Below are 18,843 nucleotides of genomic sequence, written 5' to 3'. Positions count from 1 at the left end.
CCGTCCTGACTGCTGCCCTCCTGTCTACACTCACCACCCTGTCTCATCCAGGCCCCTTTGCCTCCCAGACCCAAAGCTCCAGGGCTGGCCACTGTGCTAAATTTGAGTCACATATCAGCGCCGACTTGGTGTCTTCACTTTGATGTCCAGTCAGTGTTTAAGGCTTTTTTTTTTTTTTTTAAGATTTCATTTATGTATTTGAGAGAAAGAGCAAGAGTGAGAGATAGAGCAAGCACGAGCGGGAGGATGGGCTGAGGGAGTGAGAGGGACAAGCAGACTCCCCGCCGAACAGGGAGCCCAACGTGGGGCTTGATCCCAGGGTCGTGGGATGGTGACCTGAGCGGAAGGCCGACACCCAATCCACTGAGCCACCCAGGTGCCCCTGTTTAATGCTTTTCATGGGCAAAACTGATCTCCCTCCCTCCCAAGAATGGCCTCCCTCAGCGGATGCAGTAGCAGCTTGGCCCCTAGACAGTCTTAGAGTCACCCTAGACTTGTCTGACCGCCTCACTCAGCATCAGCCACAACGACTTCCCGGCTGCCCCTCTCACAGGCACATTCTGCCTCAGGGCTTTGCACTGGCTGATCCCCCTGGCTGGAATGTTCCCTGCAGGCATCCACAAGACATCCTCCCTCTCCAAATCTCTGGTCGAACATCTCTTTCTCAGTTAGGCCCACCTTGGACCCACCTCTGGAACCCGTGTTCTTTGTTGCCCTTATCTTGCCATTGTTGGTCCCTATGGTACTGACTGACCATCGTCTAACAAACGATGTCACTCACTGATTGTTTCATGTTTCTGGTCTGAATTCAAGCCCCCAGCTAGGATGTAAGTTCAAGGAAGTCAGGGGCCTTCACTTTGTTCACCACTGTGTGTACCGGGGCTGGAAGAGTGCCCAGCACATGAGAAATCTTCATAAATACTTGTTGAATGAATGAGCCCCTTTTCCATCCATAGGTGAAGGTGTACGTGCACACACAGGCGAGGAGGGAGCCCAAGGCAGGGCTTTGGCCACTTTTCCTGGTCTGTATCATCTCATTTTGCTATTGCAAACAGTCATAAGAAAAGCAATGAAAAGAAATAGAGAAGACCTCTGTGCTGGACTTTCTGGCTGCTTTAACTTGTTAATATTCCAAGCAGAGAAAATTTTAAAAAGCAAAAAAGAAGAGAAAGAAGACCTAGGAAATTCTTCAAAACATACAAAAATGCTGAAGTATGACCAAGGGCCTGCAGACCCATCCTTATGGAGGGTGAGTGGCTGGACCTTTTTCTGTTTTAGAAAGAGAGAAAGAGAGCTTAAGTTGGGGGAGGGAAGGAGGGCGGGGCAGAGGGAGAGGGAGAGAGAGAATCCCATGTAGGGTCCTTGCCCAGGGCAGAGCCTGACTCAGAGCTTGATCCCACCACCCTGAGATGATGACCTGAACCGAAATCAAGAGTTGGACCCTTAACTGACTGAGCCGCCCAGGCGCCCCTGAGCGGCTGGACCTTGACAGCCAGGGACAAGGGATATTCGTTTTTAAGCAGCCATGTGGGCACTTGGCTTTTAGATATAGTCCAATGGCCACATCACCTGCCCCCTCCCCCTGGAGAATGCTGCTCACTGGCCAGGCTGGAGGAGACCTTGCTGGGCAGGCAGAGAAGGCCTCTGGGGAGCCAGAGTCCTTCCTCCACCCCAGCTGTGTGTGTGTGTGTGTGTGTGAGAGAGAGAGAGGGAGAGAGAGAGAGAGAGAGAGAGAGAGCAGGTGGAGCTACTCTCATCACATCCCCTTTGGTCTGAGAGGCCTAAAGCCAGGCCTGGGGTTTTAAGGGAATACAGGCAGTTCTGCTGCTGCTCTGACCTGTAGCCTTCCTCGGACAGATGGAGTATAAGAAAAGACCCCCAGGGTCTGTCTGCAGGACGGACCCTGTCCTTCCTTGCCTCCCACTCTAGGAGCCAAAGTTTCCATGCAGAGCTATGACCTAATCTGATGAGGAAGAAGCCAGAGACCCCCAGAGGGCAGCCCTTACACCAGGACACTCTGGGCTGCAGCCACCTCTAGGCCAGTGTCCAGCTCTTTTCTGGGGCTGCAGGGCTCCTGGGTAAGTCCCCAGACTGGAGTCAGGCGCCTGGGGCTAAAGGGAACTAGATTCAGGAAGCCCCCCTCTGGTCAGCTGGCATTGCCATGGGCCTAGCAGCCACCAGCTTGAGGAAATTCTTTCTTCAGGGGTTTCCCAAGCTGGCAGCTGCCTTGCCTGTTCAAACCGGATTTTTCCTGCTGCCCTTTCCCCAGCAGCGTAGCCGGGTGCAGGGTCTCTCCTAATGAGGGTTTGGTGCCAAGGCCTGGGCAGCTCCATCTTGCTGGGTACCAGCTGGTTTAGGCCTGCCCCAGGCAATGGGCAGCCTCCCAGTCCCATCGGGGGCCAAGGCACCTGGGCTACCCCGTATCCTTAGACTAGCCCTGCCCCGCTTTAGACCCTCTACTCAAAACCCAGGGCCCCAAATACAGGAACTCACTAACCCACCCTTATTCACAGTGGCTTTTACTATTAATAGAAGATCAGTCTGATGGGTCACAGGATTCCTGGTCTTTTGTTCCCAGACTCAAGGCATTGACAGAGGGTTGACACGGCAGCCAGGGAGGGCAGGGGGCCCTTCGGCAGGGCTTCCGCAGGGCTCGGCTGCCCCCGGCTCAGACCCTCCCTGGAGCTGCTGGGGATGCACCTCACGTTGCCTCCTTCCGGAGGCCTCTCTCTGTCCCATTTCCTGGGGCCTCATTAATTCCTCCCCACCTCACCGCGTGAGAAAGCAGGTCTGTGCTGAGCCTGGCCCAGATCCAGAGCTGAGTCTGAGCATGCCACTGGCTGGTTTGGGAGGAAGGGGGCCTGTCCCCACCCTCATCTCAGGGAAGGAGGCAGGAGGGGCTTCCATTACCTTCCATGCCCCAACGTCTACCCACTTTCCAGCACAGGGTCCATGCGGATCAAGAACACACAACATAGCTGGTCTTATGTATAATATTTATAAAAGGGGGGCCACCGCCTCTTCACTCCTGCCCCAGACCGGCCCCTGGGGTCTTCGACTCCCAGGGGCAGAGACACTCCAGGCCCCAGCCTCTTTCTTCTCCCAGAAGTGGAATGTGAGCTATGGCCCAGGCTTGGGGTGGGGGGAGTCCCAGCCTCCCCAGGACTGGTGAAGGGACAGGGTAGGGGTCCCTTGGGGGTGCCCACACCAGCCTCACACTCAAAAGAACCTGCTGGCTCCAGGTATGGGGGGGGGGGATGGCCTGCTTCTGGTGGCAGGGACGGGAGAAGGAGAAAAGAGTATCCAAGGGCCTGAGTCCAAGTTCCTGAAAGGGGCCTCAGGGACAGAAGTGGGAAAAGGCAAGTGAGCAGAGGAAGATGAGACCTCAGGGTGCAGACCTCGGCCCCGGTAGCAAGGCGGGGAGATGGCTGCAGGCCTGGGTTCCAGCTCTGTGGGCCCTACAGGCCATGTGCCCTCAAGGGGCAGCTGCTGGGCCTCGGTGTATGCATCTGTGCAAGGAGAACAGAGGCTTGGGTGGGATCTGAGGCAAGAGGGAGGGAGCAAAGGTACAGCCCCACCCTGCTCGCAGACCGGGAAGCCCCTGTAGCCCCGGGGCCCGGCAAAGTAGTGGCCCAAGGGCCTCGGTCCTGACTCTAACAAAAACCTTCCACAGAGAGACGTGAAGCAGGGCCAGATGTCATAGTGTTAACCACGTCTTTCTCCTCCCCTCTGGCTGGATGGGAGCAGGGGCTGAAGACTCTGGGTAGGGGTACTTGGACGAGTAGACAGAACAGGATGGGCGTCTCCTCCTAGTGGCTTCCTCCATGCTGGCCGGTCCCCGACACCCAGTCGATGATGATGAAACTCAAGCTCATGGTCATCAGCAGGAGGCCCAGCACAGCGAAACAAAGGGCCTGAGGGGTCAGGAGTCAGGGTCAGGTGTGCGGGCAGGGCAGCCCCCTCAGCCCCACACCAGGCCACCAACCTCCAGGACCCTCGCACCAAGATTTTGGGGGTAGACTTTGCAGGCTCCCTCTCGGTGGGTATGATGCGGAAGTAGAAGATGGCAGGGAAGATGAAGATGAGGCATGGGGCGGATGTGGCACCTGCAAAGAACGAGGCATGTCCGCATATGGGCTTAGGTCCGGGGGCGGGCCCTTCAGCGAGATCAAACATTCCCGTTGGCAGTCTCATCTGGAGACTCCACTGGAGAGCTCCGCCTGATTCAGTCCCTCCCCTTGTTCTCTGTCTACCCGGATGGAAAGCTAGTGCTGTCGGCAGTAGAAGAATCTATCAGTGAACCAAGCTGGCAAAGAGAAAAGGCAAGCCAAGAGATAGAGACAAAGCCCTGAAGATACTGGGTTCCTTGACACAGCTATTCCTGAAGGCTTTTTCACTATTTGAGCCAATACATTCCTTTCTGCTTTAATGATTTTGAGTCAGATTTCAGATATATAAAACCTACAGTCCTGCCTATGATATCCATGACACTTGGCCCCCATGCCTGTGTGTTGGTCCCTGCAGACTTGCGTTGGAGAGTGAGTCTCCTGAGTTGGGTCACCCCAAAGATATCTCAGAATTGTCTGATCTTCTAGCTCAGAGCCCCAACTGGGATGGAACAGTGGACAGAGCACCAAACCTATAGTTCCATGATCCCAGAGCTAAATCAAGGCCCCCCACTTACCAGCTGTATGGCTCTGCTACTCCCCTAATCACTATGGACTTTAATTTCCTCATATGTGAAATGGGGACAAGACCCAGTGAGATCCTTTGTGGAGGTCCCTGGCACCTGGGCTCCACCCCATCGCCCCGCAAGGGGAACTGTCTCTGGTTTTGAGTCCTCAAAAGGGATTAGAATAGCCTTAAGGACAAAATCTCAGACAGGAAGCCAAGCTGTGCTCATGGCCATTAGCCATCACTTAAATGTAGAGTAGGGTCTCAGGAATCTGCCAGGATTTGCAGATAGGAAATTCTCTAGGCCTGTGCCCTGTCTCTATGCACAGCTGGGCCAGACCCTCACCGATGACCCCGAAGATGCCCAGGATGTTGGGAGCGAAGATAACCAACAGGTTGATACAGGTGAGCAGGCCGACGGCAATGAGCGTGTGCCGCAGCCAGTTGAACTCCTGGTTCTTAAACAGCATCTGCTGGATGGCACGGCGCACCTGGGGGGCGGGGGTGGGAAGAGTCACCAATCTGTCAGCTCCCTCAGTCCCACCCCGCATCGGCCCACCTCCCCACTGGCTCACCGGAAACAGAACGATTGGCACCGTGAGTGTGACTGCTGTCAGCACGGCCACACGCACGCAGAGTATCAGCACGTCAAATGGGTCCACCTTGCTGTAGGTGTGCAGGAGCTCGGACTCCACCCCGTCTGTGGCAGGCAGGGAGGGGGGTCAGCAGGTGGCCCGGGGAGGGGCGTGGGCTCTGAGCCTGGGTTGACCCTGACGCTGTGGGGAGTGGCAGCAGACGCACCTCCACAGCTGCAGGGCACAGTTAGGCATCACACACCTACTTAGCGCCTACAGTATGCAGGCTGCCACGGCCGCCGGCCAGCCCCGTGCCCCCCAGCCTGGCCTCTGCCTCTGCCCCCACGGTCCCGCCATACCATAGAAGGTGAGGTAGCCGAAGAGGGCAGCCAGGAAGTACATGACATACATGACGGAGATGGACAGGTTGGAGATGTGCTGCATCTTCCTCTTGGAGGGACTATGGCGAAGCAGGGGAGGGGACTGGTGCCAAGCTGGGCCACACCGGAGATCCCCCCCGTGTGCCCTGGGGTCTCTCTGCCACCACACCCTCACCATTTGGCAGCTGGGGAGGGCTCCTTCTTGCCCCCAGTCGCTCCTCAGGGCAGCCACGGAGATCTTTGATAAAGTGACTTAGCGCCTGTCACTCCCCACCCCCCACCCCCTGTCCTGTCAGGACCACGTTCCTTCTCCCCAAACCAGCTTAAGGCGCCTGCCCCCCTCTCAACCACAGATACCCACTCCTTGAGCTCTGTGTAGATGGGCAGCACCTCGGGATGGCAGACGAAGGCGAAGGCCATGATGGGGATGGTGTATGCGGTCTGGGGAGACACGGGGACCACGTCAGGGAGCCCCCCCCCCCACGGGGCCCACCGCCCCTGTCCTGGCCTGTCGGCACCTGTGAGTTGAGGGTGAAGTAGCTGGGGGTGCAGAGGGCCGCGACCTCTGTCTCGACCTGCAGCTGCGCCTCCTCCTTGGGGACCTCCACGAGGCTGACGTTGCCCGTGACGTTGGCGAAGCTGAGGGGCAATGGGCAGGGCACGTGGAACTTTTTGTAGATGACCTGGGTTGGGGGGAAGGATGAGAAGATCAGGGCCAGGCTAGACCTGCCCGGGAGTCACGAGGAAGCCACCTCTAGATCAGGCCGGAAGGAGCTGCCTTCTGACCCAGGCTTCCCAGAAAGGCCTGCCCCCTCCCCCTGACAGAGGAGCCCCCCCCCAGACCTGCCCTCCCCTCCAGCGTGGAGGGTGACTCACCGCGATTAGGAAGAACACCATGCAGCTGAGAGAGAAGCCGCTGGAGTAACCCAGGTAGCCTGCAAAGTGGGGAGGGGCTGTGAGACTGGGGTCCCCTCCCAGGCACCCGTCCAACATCGCCCTCCAAGGCCCTGGCCTTGCCGCACTCACCAAGCTGCCGCATCAGTGCCAGAGGCAGAATAACGGTGACAGAAACCAGGATCACCAGGTAGTTCCCGTTGATGTACCAGTCCCTGCAGAGACAGGAGCGGGGAGCCAACATCAGTCTGCTCAGTCCTGGGGGGCGCCTGCCTCCATACCTAGTTGGTGCCACCCGTAGTGCTACTGAGTGACCTCTGACAAATACTTGTTCAGAGCTCTAAGTCTCCCTTTTGTCGTCTGCAAGATGGATGTTCTCTCAGCGCCCTCCTGGGCGAGGTGAGGACTAAGGTGCTCGGCCCCTGCTCGGCTCCTGACCATTACAGGTATAGTCACTGCTCTTGCTTTTCTCAGGACACACAGGTCTGGGTCCAGCTTCCCCAGGGAGTGGCTCCCAGGGGCCCAGGGAAGCGGGGAGGGGTGGTGGTATGAAAGAACCTGGCTCTGGGGGGTGGGACATTTTCCATGGGTGTCTCAGGGACTTGCCAGCATCCGGTGCTCCTTGTGGTCCCCCCTGACATCTGTATCCTGTATCATCCTGCACCTCCCCACCACCAAGGGACAGGGGGCACAGAGAACTGAAGGGATACGGAATGAGACACTCCTTCCCAGGGAAGCCTAAAGGCCAACTCCCTGGGAAAGGCCCCCAGGACCCGGCGGGGGGGAGGTGGTAGGGAAGAATCCCGACTCTCCCTCCAGAGCTGCTCTCAACTTCAGAGCCCTCTGCTTGCCTGGGCTGTGTGGCCAAGGGCAGGGCCTGGCTGTCTTCTCTGTCTCCACCCACAAAACAAGGCTGATGCCATTAGTGCCGGCTAAACTGATGATGGGCAACTGGGACACCATGGGCTTAATTTCTTGGTTGGGGGGGCTAACTCCCAAGCCATAGTCAGGAATAGCAGGTGCTTAGAGCTAAGCCCAAGGCTCTCAGGCCCTCCCGTACTCACAGGCTGGGTCCAGGCCCCGGTGGGGTCCAGCTTTCTTGGCCTCACCCCACCCCTTACCCCAAATGGCCCACCTGGGGGATTCCCCGAGGTGCTCCCTAAACGACTGTCGACTGAACGTTAGCTCTACTGGGAGCCCTTCCAGCAGCCGCTTGCCAGCACTGTCTCGTCTCTCCCACTAGCCCAGCCTGGGTTCCAGGGACCAGCAGTGCACACGGAAGGGCAGACTAAGGCCTCCCGCCCTCACCCAGCCCCGCCCCACCCTGGGGCTCACGAGGTTTGCTCCTCCAGGTTCAGGAAGGTCTGTATGACCAGGGGCAGCTCAGACTTGATGATGTACAGGTAGCTGGACATGGCTGAGGGGAGAGGGGGGCAGGCGCTGGGGTCAGCCAAAGCAGCTAGCCTTCGGACCGCCCACCTGCCCACCGCCTGCCTGTGTCTGCCTGCCAGCCTCACCTCCAATATTCTGCAGCGTGATGGCCAGGGCCGCTGCCAGCTTCCCTGGGGTCCCAAAGGCACGGTAGCCCAGCTGCTCATAGGCACGGATGCCTGCGGGTGCGAGGAGTCAGAGCCGTCAGGGGTGGTCTCGCCAGCCCAGCCCTCCCTTGCTCCAGGTTGGGTTGGCGGCTCACCCACGACCCCTGAGGACTCGAGTAGCAGGTGGATGGAGTAGCTGGAGAGCAGGGCGACGGCCGTCAGCAGGAACCTGAGGAGGATGGATGAAAGGGAGCCACCTGGGGCTTCCCTGGCTGGCGGGGGCATGGAGCTCTGGGAAGAGGGGGTGTGTAGGTCTGTGACCCAGGTCTCTGAACCCCCAACTGGTGTGGATACAAGTTCAACAGGCCCCAGCAGGGGTGAACACCACCCAGTGTGACCCAGGGTGAGCCATGCCCCAGAAGGGGCCTCTGAGCACCACCTCTTTGCGTTCTTGGAACAAACATGTTTTCCATTTGGGCTGTAGGGCAGAGCTCCCAGGTAAAGGACACGTGTGCCCGCACAAGGCCTGGCCGCGGGGGTTCGTTCATCAGGTGTAAAGGTGGTAGAAGGATAGACTCGGGTCTGTTAGGCCTGCCCTGTGTCATCATCTCAGCAGGTCTGCTGGGAAATGAGGGATACTTGTCTGGCCATGGTGGGGTTTTTTTGCTGTGGTTTGGGTTAAGTCCACCCACTGCAGCCTGGGTCTTGGGACGGGAAACTGGCAGGTCCTGGGAGGTCACGGCTGGTGGCGTGTTTAGGGCTTCTGTCTCTAGAGGGGTCGCCGAGGGGACTTACAGGAAAAGGATGATGCCCGTGTTGGCCATGGCATAGGCCAGCCCCAGGATGCCGCTGCCCATGATGGCATTGCTGAGGTTGAACACCGACATCCCAAATGAGGTCTTCCCCTCAAACTGCAGGCACCGGAGTGAGATGGGAGGTGGGGGGTGGTCAGCAAAGCATGGAGGGCCTCCCAGCATTTCCCCTCACTGTCCCTTAGCCTCCCGTTGCTGCCCCAGAGCACTTCATTACTGCACGCAAGCTCCCGGCGGTGTCCCGAGCCCCCCACTGCTGCCCCAGCTCACGTCAGTGAAGTGTGGCTCCTTGCTGGGGCTTTTCTGTAGGAAGCCCTCGCCCTCAACACAGCTCCGTCTGGGGCCCTCGACCCTGCAGGCACAGGCCAGAGCAGGCAGCTCACCTCCAGCCCTTGCTCTGCACCCTGCCCTGCCCTGCCCTGCGCCATGACTGGGTCTCTGCTCACCTCTGGTTGCCTGCCGTGGGGGTGGTGACGGGGAGTAGTCCCTCCGAGTGTTTGCCGTTGGGCACCAGCTCCACCATTTCCGTCTGCAGAGGGGCCTCCATGGTCAGGGGCCACCGCCAGGAGCACTAGCTCTCACACCAACACAGAAGTCTGCAGAGCAATGGGTCGCTCTGGTTAGCCCCGCTCCTGGGACCCAGGGCCCAGCCGCCCCCCGGAAGGCTATAGCCGTATCACACCTCCCAGAAGGTCGCTCAGGACTTACATGCATACGGGACTGTGCCCGCTGCCTCCTTGGGTCCTGCTTTTGGGGGAGTAGAGCTCAGATACCCGAGTTCTCCAGAACATCCTGAGGGGGCACCTTGGCCAGTACATAGCACTCCCCACCCCCCCGACATATCAGCCCCTGCAAGCCCATGGGGGCCTCCGTTTCTCCATCTGTGCAGTGAGGATCAGCTGGGTGCCTGAGTTCAGAGCCCTGTGGTGTCTGGACCCTAGGCTGCTGAGTCCCAGGCAGCCAGACCCCACACTGGGGGTGGGTCCCGGACCGACACCCCCTGCCTGACATTAATACCGGGAGACGGTTTCCTGTGCTGGCCCTGTGTGCCAGGGGCCTCCTAGCCAACCTAGAATGGCACTGCCCGACGGCTGGAGGCCTCGGGAGAGGGTGAGGGCTATGGGCCCTGTTCCCAGCCGCCCGGCGGGCACTGCTGGCAGCCAGAACAAAGGGCCTTCTGTGGTCTGAGAGCTGGCGCTGGGAACGGCAGGCGCAAAGGCTACCCCCCCGGAGCCAGGAGGCCTGAGGCGGTGCTGGGTGGCTGGACACCTGGGCCCTGCCCGCCTGGCCGCGAAGGGCCCTCAGGGGGCCTTCCAGGAAATGAGTGTCCCAGGGCTGAGTTCTCTGGGCCACACAGGCGTCACCCTCCACACAGCCCTGGCCTTAGGGCCACGTCCTCCTTCAAGCTTCTCCTCCCCTGCTAGGGAATACCCCCACCCCTGAGGGGGCCGCCCTCCAGGAGTGGACCCTTTGAGCAGATTCCCCATTTCCTGGAACCCCAGGCCAGAAACTCAGGGCCTGAGGCAGCTGTAGAGGGGCCTGGGCCACTGGATCAGGCCTCCCTTCCCTGCCCTCAGGGCACGGCTCTGCTGGGTCTCTAAGCAGCCAGCTCCCCTCCTTGCCCCCCCCACCCCCGCCCCCTGCCATGCACTTCAGTGGCCCCTCTCCCATCGCTGGGCACGGTGCCGCAGGATCTGTAAGGACGTCCTGAAGGCCAGATAGGCCAGTAGGAGAGCTAAGACCTGGTGGAGACCAAGGAGGGGGCAGTACTGCTGTGCAGGTCCGCCAGAACCTAGGCTTTTTTTTTTTTTTTTAAGGCTTTATTTTTAAGTAATTACTACACCCAACATGGGGCTCAAACTTACAACCCCAAGATCAAGGGTGGCATGCTCTACTGACTGAGCCAGTCAGGCGCCCCTACCAGAGCCTCGTCTTGATGCCATGGCACCCTCTCTGTTTGGGAACTCTGGATCCTGCCCTGAATGCCCTGTCCCCCCTCCGGATCCTGATGGTCTCAGGTGTGCTTAGAACCCAGAACACCAGGGGTCTTAGACCTCAGGGCTATGCGTGGGGACAGGAAGCTGGGTTCAGGCCTCAGGACCCAGTGCCCTGGAGGCAGCAGCCACAAAGAGCTGACCAGAGGACCAGCCCACCATTGCCCTAGGCGGCCCAGGCCAACGTTCGGATCTTAGGCACCTCGGTCCTGGGGACCTACACTGGGCACCCTTGGACTCCCTCAACCTGCCTCTCCTTTTACTGATGCTGGCATCTGAATCCATCTCACCTCCAGCCCTGCCCACTCAGGACCATGACAATGTGACCCTCTCCTCTTGTGCTCTTTCCTCCCCTGGACGAGAGCCCCCGAGGGCAGCCAGTCTTCATGCCCCTGCCCTAAGCCTCACCATCAGCACCTCTCCAAGGGTCCCAGTTGGGTGTGGAGATGCCAGCCCCTTATCTCCAGAGTCACTCCAGAGTGCCCCCTGGCTCTCAGCTTGGGTTGCCTTTTCGGGCCTCCCACTCTGGGCAGGCTGGGACAGGCCCTCAGAGTGTGCTGAGCTGGCAGCTTGGACAAAGCACCCTTCTCTGCCTTAATATCCTTCCCTAGCAGCCAGGCACGACCTCCAGGGAGACCACAGCCCATGGCATGGTCATGGCCAAAGTGCCCGAGTTCCTGTCTCCAGGTTCCCCATCCCCCCAGCAGGACTTAGGCCTAGACCTTCACGGCCTATCTATTACAACCAGGCACTGCTGGATCTTGGCCTGGCTTGAGATCCCAGAGAGGACATGGAATATCCTTCCTTAAATGGCTTCCAATCTGGAAGGGACAAAATCCCCAAACATATCCCCCGTGTTATGGTTCCTATAGCAACCGAATGTGAGCCACATAGTGCTGGGACTCAAAAAAGGGGAGACAGAGGCATCAAGGAAGACTTCCTGGAGAAGGAGGTGATGGCGCCATTTCTGAAATCTCAGGAGGAGTCCCAAAACTGTGGAATAGGAAAGAGTACCTGAAGCAGAGGGCCCAGCATGGGCAAAGGCTCTAAGATACAGTATGAGGCAGGCTGAAGAAGTTTCCACGGCCATGGTCAAACCCAGCAAAGCCTGGAAGGCCAGGTCAAGGAGTCCGTACTTCAGGGTAGGGCAGGGCTAAGGGCTGAGAAGCCAGGTGAAGATGAGTGGCCCCCAACCATTCCCTGAGGCTGGCAGCCCATTTCTGACATCTCCCATCCCTCAGGCCTATCACCTAGCAGGTTCCTTTGTATCAAGGAGTCAGGGTAGACTCAAGAATAGTCTCTGCCTTGAGCAAGCTGCCAGCCGATTCTGACCCACTGTTGGGAAAGCCCAGAGTGGCATCCTGAGTCTGAGTCCTGGCCTGGCCCTGTCTCCCGGCGTGACCCTGAGCAGAGTATTCTCGACTCAGGAGCTCAGTGTCCTCCTGTCCTCCAGGAGTCCCATGAGGTTTGGCAAAGCTAGGGGCAGAGTGAAGAGCCTCGCCAAGGCTTTTGTCCCAGACCATGCCGTGGGCTCCCAGAGAGGGGTCAGGCTCCAGGATGGAGAGATCACTGCAACCTTGGGCAGATCATCAGAATGGCATCTGTCATGGGTGCAGCATGGACTTGGGCAGGAAATCGATGGCCTAGGCCACTGCCCTGGGGTCTGTTTGCTCTGCTGGGAGATAAGGGCCAGGAGAGGGCAGGAGCCACGGGATAGTGTAGCAGGTAACGCTCGCCCACGCGGCATCACAGGGTGAGAAGTTGTCAGGCACACCTCGACAGGTGTTGAATTTGGCTAATTAAAGATTTTGAGGCCCAGGAATCCAGGCCACTGCTTGCATCAGCCGCTGTGGGACACATACCTCTCTGTCCCACGATCGAGGTCCTTGGAGCCACTAGGGACATGAGCCCTGCTTTCTTCCCCAGCGTTCAGGGACATCAGTGGGTCTGCAGGAGCGGGCTAGCTACAGGGAGGCATCCACACTGTCTTTCCCTCAGCCCTGCGGCCACCCACGCTTCGTGGAGGCACAGACCCCATAGAGCTTGCTGCCATGGCCCCCAGGTTTCTGGTGCATGGGCAGTCCTAACCTGAGCCCAGATCTCAGGGGAGAGGCAGCTGGGCCGGCCTGCGGGTCCATTGTGGTCATCCCCGGAGGCTCAGGGATGAGGGCTGCCCCCAGTTCCAGCTCAGCCATCCTTATTCACCCTCCTCGGCGCAGACAAGATGCCCCTCCTATCCCGGCACCCCTCTGCCCACCTGCTGCTCCAGGCTTCAGAGGGAGAGCACCGTCGTAGGACGAGCTATCAGTCAATAACGAAACTGGATTCAAGGGACAGGTCTGAATTATATATTCCCAAGGCATGGCCTCAGGGATTGGTGGGGAGATGACTGCTGTCAGGGGACTAGATTTAGGACTAGACATAGGACTTGCAGGACATGTTCTGAACATGGGAGAGTGCTAGAGCCCTACACACCACTAGCCCCTCCTCCAGGCCCACAACTCCAGATTTTGACCTCAGGAGGCCCAGTCCCCCATCTACTCCTCCTTCGTTGTCCACAGTACTGGGTAAGTAGCCAGTGCCTGGTCGACACCAGGTGGGTACTGAGGCAGGTGGTGTGCAGGAGGGGGGCACATCCAGAGAAAGGAAGATGGCCCAGAACCTTGGTGTGTCGGCAACACCAACCCCTCCTAGTCTAGCTTCCCGGCCCTGGTGTCTGGGGTCGGTGCTTCTGTGTTCTGGGCATCCGGAAGTGTCTAGGAGGATCTGAGGGGCCCAGCTGGGGCCGGAAGCTGGACTTCCCTGTGACAGGGTACATTTTCTAGACACCTAACAGATGCGTAGAGTTGGGCCTAACCCGAGACACCTAGGCCTCCCCTCCCACCCAGCCCAGGACCCTCCTTGCTCACCCAGTAGGAGCTGCAGCTGGAATCTCTTGCTCAAGACTGGGCCAGAGCCAGCAGCAGCCCCCTCCCCCATTGCCAGCCTGCTGAGAGGGACGTGCAGCCCGAGGCCCAGCTGAGGCAAAGGACAGGACATCACGTGCCTGTGGCCCCCCAGGGGTAGGGGAGACCCCGAGCCAGCCAGCCCATCCTCCTCCCTCCTGACCCGGAATCCCCTGGAGGCGGCCAAATATTTGGACAGCCGGACTTCTGGCCCCAAGGAAAGCTGGAGCAGGGGCCTGGGGCAGCTCAGGACTCATTGGAGACCCTGGTGGGGGCAGCTAAAGGCAAGGTCGGCCTGGAGGAGAGGCACCATCCAATGTCAGGCAGAAGCAGAGAGGCAGAGGGTGGGAAGAGAGAGACAGGGAAAGAGAAAGGACAGAAAGCACGTACGTGTGGTACGTGTGTCCACGCGTACTGATCCAGACAGACAGAAAGGCGCAGGGAGAAAGAGAAATGCAGGTGGTTATGGAGGTACACGAACAGGAAAATGCACACAGAGAGGGGTGGATAGACATTCAGAAGGAGACAGAGAGAGAGCGACAACTAGGCAGGTGAGAGACAGAGCTGGCCAGCCAGCCAGAGATAGCCAAGTAGAGAGAGGCAGGGAAACAGGGAGACAGCCAGTGGAAGACAGAGAGAACCCTAGAAGGAGTGAGAAGGGAAGAGGGAGCCAGAGGCCCGGGTGAGTGGACAGCAGGCCCAGCGGTCACCGCAGGGATGGCCAGGCAGAACCCTGGAGGCCACAGCATTCGCGGGTCCCTACAAGGGCAGGTTAGGCCCCTATTAGCTAGGTGCAGGGACATCCAGACGGTGAGACCGAGCCGGCACATGGCCACTCCCAGCTGGAAAGACCGCTCCCCAGCCCAGCGCTGTCTACCCGCACAATGGAAAAGATACACAGAGGTGACGGTCAATTGAAGTGAGCCCCATTCTCAGCAGCCACGCACGTGTGCAGACGTGCCGGCTGAGAGGCTGTGTACAGGACGTGGCCCGCAGAGCGGAAATTCAAAACCAAGCCACCCCAGGCCTCTGACCGGAAAGCCCCTCCTGCCCCAGCAGCTGGTCCTTCCCTTTGGCCCCCAGAAGCCCCGCCTGGTCCTCTAGAGGGCCCCCCCACCGCATCTGTCTTCTTATCCAGAGTCAAAGGCCAGCCGTCCACCCACCAGACTGAAGGTGGGCAGGGCATACGGTAGGTGCTCAGTACATGTTGTTAAGTGAATAGAATGGGTTCAAGGCCCTTGGCAAGCCCCCAGCCCATCTCAGCCCAGCTCTAAGTGGCCCCTGGCCCCTGGCCATGTCTGCACTAGACCATGTGGCTGCAGGGCTCCTATCTTACCACAGTACAGGCTGCACATCTCACCGCAGCTTTATACGCACACAGATATAAAAACCATACTTCCCTTGCAGTCAACCACTCCCCTAAAACACGCTTTCCCCCTGAATGAGTACCTGTTTCCACACCCAGCCCGGACTTTCAGGGTACACTCAATTCAGCTCAAAAACCTTCCCTGGCCCTACCCAGAGACCATGAACCACCCAGGCTGTCCTGTGCCACCGTTTCTCAATTTGCCCAAGGCTCCAAGGCTACTCGCCAGGGCAGCAGGCACCAGGACAGGAGTAATCTGTCATGGTCTGGCCACCTGGAACCCCGGACTGGGGTGGGGGTGGGGGTGTGTAATAATGTGGGCCATAAGAACCAGTACTGAAGAATGGTTTGAGAAGCCAGTGAAGACATGGGCTCGATGAGCCCAGGCAGAATGAAGTTTTAAGACATACACCCACCCCCTCCCCAGAGAACCGGCCCCCTGTCCCCAACCCCAAGGGGTCAGAGATTCTCATTTCTGATTCCAGTCATTCCGGCCCTCTTGGAGATGTGCCAGGCCTGGCCTCACCCACCCCTGATTCCTCCCACCTCTGGTGCTTCCTGCAGGAAGACTTCCAAGGTTGTGCAGACCTCCCCCTCTCAAAATCCAACTGTCCCCGGATCTCTCCAGCTCTCCATGCTCCAGACTGAGAAGTTCTGAGGAATTTTCTTCCTTTCTAGAAGGAATTGAGCTCCCATGCCAGACTGTGTACTGAAGAGGAAGGGGCGGAAGGTCCAAAGGCTTCTTCCAGGGACAGAACGGTGATCCAAGGCCATCATGGAAGGAAGGACAGGGCTGGCGGGCTGAAGGAAGGATGGGCCTGGGTGGAGGTGCCCCCAGGGTGCAAGGTGCAAGGACCTTTGATTTAGTCCCTCTCAGACTGGTCCTATAGCCTGTACCTGAGCTCAGGGCTCAGGTCACTGTGGGGGAGAGGCCAGATTCCCATAGGCCCCGCCCCTGGCCTCCCCCTCCCCGGGTGTAAACAAACGCACGCATTCTCTGTGGCCAATCCAAGGGGCTAATCGAGAGGGGGCGGGCTCCTGCAAACCCAGTCCTGGCCCTTTCCCTCCTCCCGTGTGCGCGGCGCCAGCTCTCACACCCCCACCCGGCAATGAGGCGGCAAGGAGCGCGCACAGAGCCCCGCCCTCAGGCCGGAGAACCACACGCTCCCTGTGCCCGCCGTGCCCGCTGGCCCGGCTGCAAATGGCACGGGCTCTGGGACCAACATGTGCCCCGCGGCCCCTCAGGCAGCCTGGCCCGATCTGCCCTCAAGCCCCTGCCCAACGCTGCCGGGATAAATATACCCGGGCTCCCGGCGTGCCAGCCGGGCAGATTTGCCTGTCAGGCGCCCGTCGGGGCAGCGCTCCAGGGCCGCTCCCGGCCCCTCTTAGGCCCCCCTCCGGGACCCTCTCTAGCTAGTCCCCGCGGGTCCTGCCTCGAGAAGCTCCTCGCGCACCGCCCGAGCCCCGACAAGGCGTCCTGCGGCCCCAGCCCCGGGTGTTGCTGACCTCCTGCTGTCCCTCCCGGCCCTGCCGACAGGCCCCGAGGCGACGAGGTGCCTCTCCCGGGATACCAGCTCCAACTCGGAGCTGAGTCCTGCCTGGCGGGTCCCCGGACCTGAGCCCAAAGTGCGCGGGCTTCTGGCTCGCTGGAGGCTGGGGCGCCTGCCCGGGGCAGGGCGGACGAGGGGAGCTGCCCGGAGCCCGGCTACGGACGGGAGGGTGCACAGTAGGGCTCTGCCCGCCCGGTGCCCTGGGCTGAGGTCGGCGGCCCCAGCGGTACCTGGCCCGGCGGGTGGGGGACGCACGGTGCTCCGCTCTGGCTGGCGCTGTCCGCTCTGCTCCCGGCTGAGCGCAGCGGCGGGGGATGAAGGGCGCCCGGCCCCGCCCCTGGCCCGCCCCCGGCCCGCCAATCCCAGGCGGCGGGCGGGAGGAGGGGCTGGTCTGGGGAGAGGCGGGGGGCCTCCCCGCCCGCCCGGAGCAAAGGGGCATCCCGAGCGCTAAAGAGCCCCTAGGTAGGAGAGCAGCTGCTCCAAGAGGGGCTCAGTGGAGTCCTGTGGGAGGAACGCTTCAGTCCAGAGCAGATTCTCTGAGTGCCCCCTTAACCCCTGAAATGCTCTGCCCTCACCTCCCTGAAGCCAGAAGAGAACGGAGCAATGCTTAACTTCGGTGAAGGGTGCTTTCAGTGGGGAACTTGCAGGTATAAGTCAGACGCCAAATATCTTTTCTGCCTGCCTCACCCTTCCCAAGCAGAGGTGGGATAGGGGTGAGGACCGGGGGCTACCTGCATCAATTCTTCTGTCTTCACCCCAGATATTCAGAAGAGATGGAGGCTGGAACAGATGGGCGTAGGGCCAGTGAGACAGGAGGGGAGCATGGCCGGGCTTGTGCTGAGCCTTGCTGGGCTCTCCCTGGCCATGCCCCCCATTTCCTTATTTCTAAGGAGTAAGAGACAGCTGTGCCTGCCCATGGGAAATGGGGCCCTGGACTTAGTGCCTTGGGCAGGGAGGGGGGCAGTTGGGCTGTCCTGTTTTTGGCTGGGGGCTTCTATCCCCTGCCTGCCTCCTACCCAAGGCCCTGGTGCTCAGAGGTGGGTGGTCGGTGTTCAGGCCCCCTAAACCTAGCCAGCAGGGAGCTGGGAGAGGCCTTGACCTTGGGGGTGAGCTGGGGGGGGTTCCTAGAACAGCTGTGTCGTTGCTTCTCAGCCACTGGCTCTGATCCGATTAATCCCATGGCCTCTGCTGTTCCTAGCCAAGCTGGACGTCTCTGTGTCATGTCTGCCCCCCTCCTGGTACTGGGGGAATGCCCTCAGAGGACAGGCCTAACCTCTCCCCTGCCCTGGCCTGGGAGTCAGGACGCCTGGATTCTCTTCCTACTGACTCACAGCACCACCAGAGCCAAGCCCTAGCCTATCTCAGTTTCCCCTTGTGTCACAGGGAAATGGCTCTGTCCTCTCCCCCACCCTGAGGGGAGTGGATGAAGGGGAAGATGTGAGCCGAGGGCAGGGGACTCAGCTTTGGTTGGGAATGCCAGGGAGCTGGGAGGACTAAAGAGAAAGGCACTGGGATGGTGGCAATCCCTCAAACCACCCAAGCTCCCGCCCTGCTGATGGCTGAAAAATAGGAAAGGACTGGCTTTCCCTCCAAATCTGGGTCTAGTGTAATCCCCAGATCAGAGCTTACCTTGGTCATGAGGGACCCTAAGTCTCTCACCCTCCGAAGGGGCTTGAGGACTGCCAATTGGATAGTCAGTAGGAGACATACTGACCAGGGTCTGCCCCCCCTCCTCCCAGCTACATATATCCTGGATGTTCACTGAAGCCATTTGCAAAGGGCTGAGTGCTCCCAGGGGCAGTTCCTGAGGGGTGAGGCTTGGCATCAAGGTCACCCAGCATGTGGGTGTTGGGGTCCTCAATCCTGACTGGAGGGAGCAGGGCTGGCTGGGCTGGGCTGTTGTGGGTGGCCTGAGGCAGCATGATGTGGGGTCCCTGGGCCAGACCAGTTATGGCCAGGAGGGGGAGGGGCTGCCTGTTTGTTGATGCTACGTCTGGGCCCCAGCCAGGGCAAACACAGCCCCGAGGCCTTTCCCCGCCACCTGCCGAATCTCCCAGCCCAGCCTGTGGTGGCAGCACAGCTGGCAGCCGGGATGGGACTCAGAGCTGCTGGGTG

At 59.7% G+C, this 18,843-nt stretch overlaps 1 protein-coding gene across 3 annotated transcripts; it reads right to left on the bottom strand.

Moving 5' to 3' along the window:
• Positions 1–2,977: 2,977 nt before the first annotated feature.
• SLC38A3 (solute carrier family 38 member 3) lies at positions 2,978–17,065 on the bottom strand. 3 transcript variants are annotated; one of them, XM_026500889.4, is made up of 16 exons: positions 16,959–17,065; positions 9,320–9,469; positions 9,144–9,225; positions 8,857–8,972; positions 8,217–8,290; positions 8,041–8,133; positions 7,859–7,940; positions 6,656–6,738; positions 6,506–6,564; positions 6,148–6,312; positions 5,991–6,070; positions 5,609–5,709; positions 5,250–5,374; positions 5,021–5,165; positions 4,003–4,106; positions 2,978–3,914 (listed from the first exon to the last, which is right to left on the bottom strand). In XM_026500889.4, the coding sequence occupies exons 2-16, from the start codon at positions 9,418–9,420 to the stop codon at positions 3,810–3,812; spliced, it is 1,515 nt and encodes a 504-aa protein (XP_026356674.1). In that variant the 5' UTR covers positions 9,421–9,469; positions 16,959–17,065; the 3' UTR covers positions 2,978–3,809. The 3 variants fall into 3 exon arrangements, with proteins under 3 accessions (XP_026356674.1, XP_044240804.1, XP_044240805.1); XM_044384869.3 differs by lacking the exon at positions 16,959–17,065 and adding an exon at positions 15,725–16,913; XM_044384870.3 differs by lacking the exons at positions 9,144–9,225; positions 9,320–9,469; positions 16,959–17,065 and having other exon boundaries at positions 8,217–8,352; positions 8,857–8,959.
• Between the last annotated feature and the right edge of the window lie 1,778 nt (positions 17,066–18,843).

Source organism: Ursus arctos, unplaced genomic scaffold (genome assembly GCF_023065955.2).
Source record: "Ursus arctos isolate Adak ecotype North America unplaced genomic scaffold, UrsArc2.0 scaffold_14, whole genome shotgun sequence".
NCBI lineage: Eukaryota > Metazoa > Chordata > Mammalia > Carnivora > Ursidae > Ursus > Ursus arctos.
This window is presented reverse-complemented; position numbering and strand designations above follow the sequence as displayed.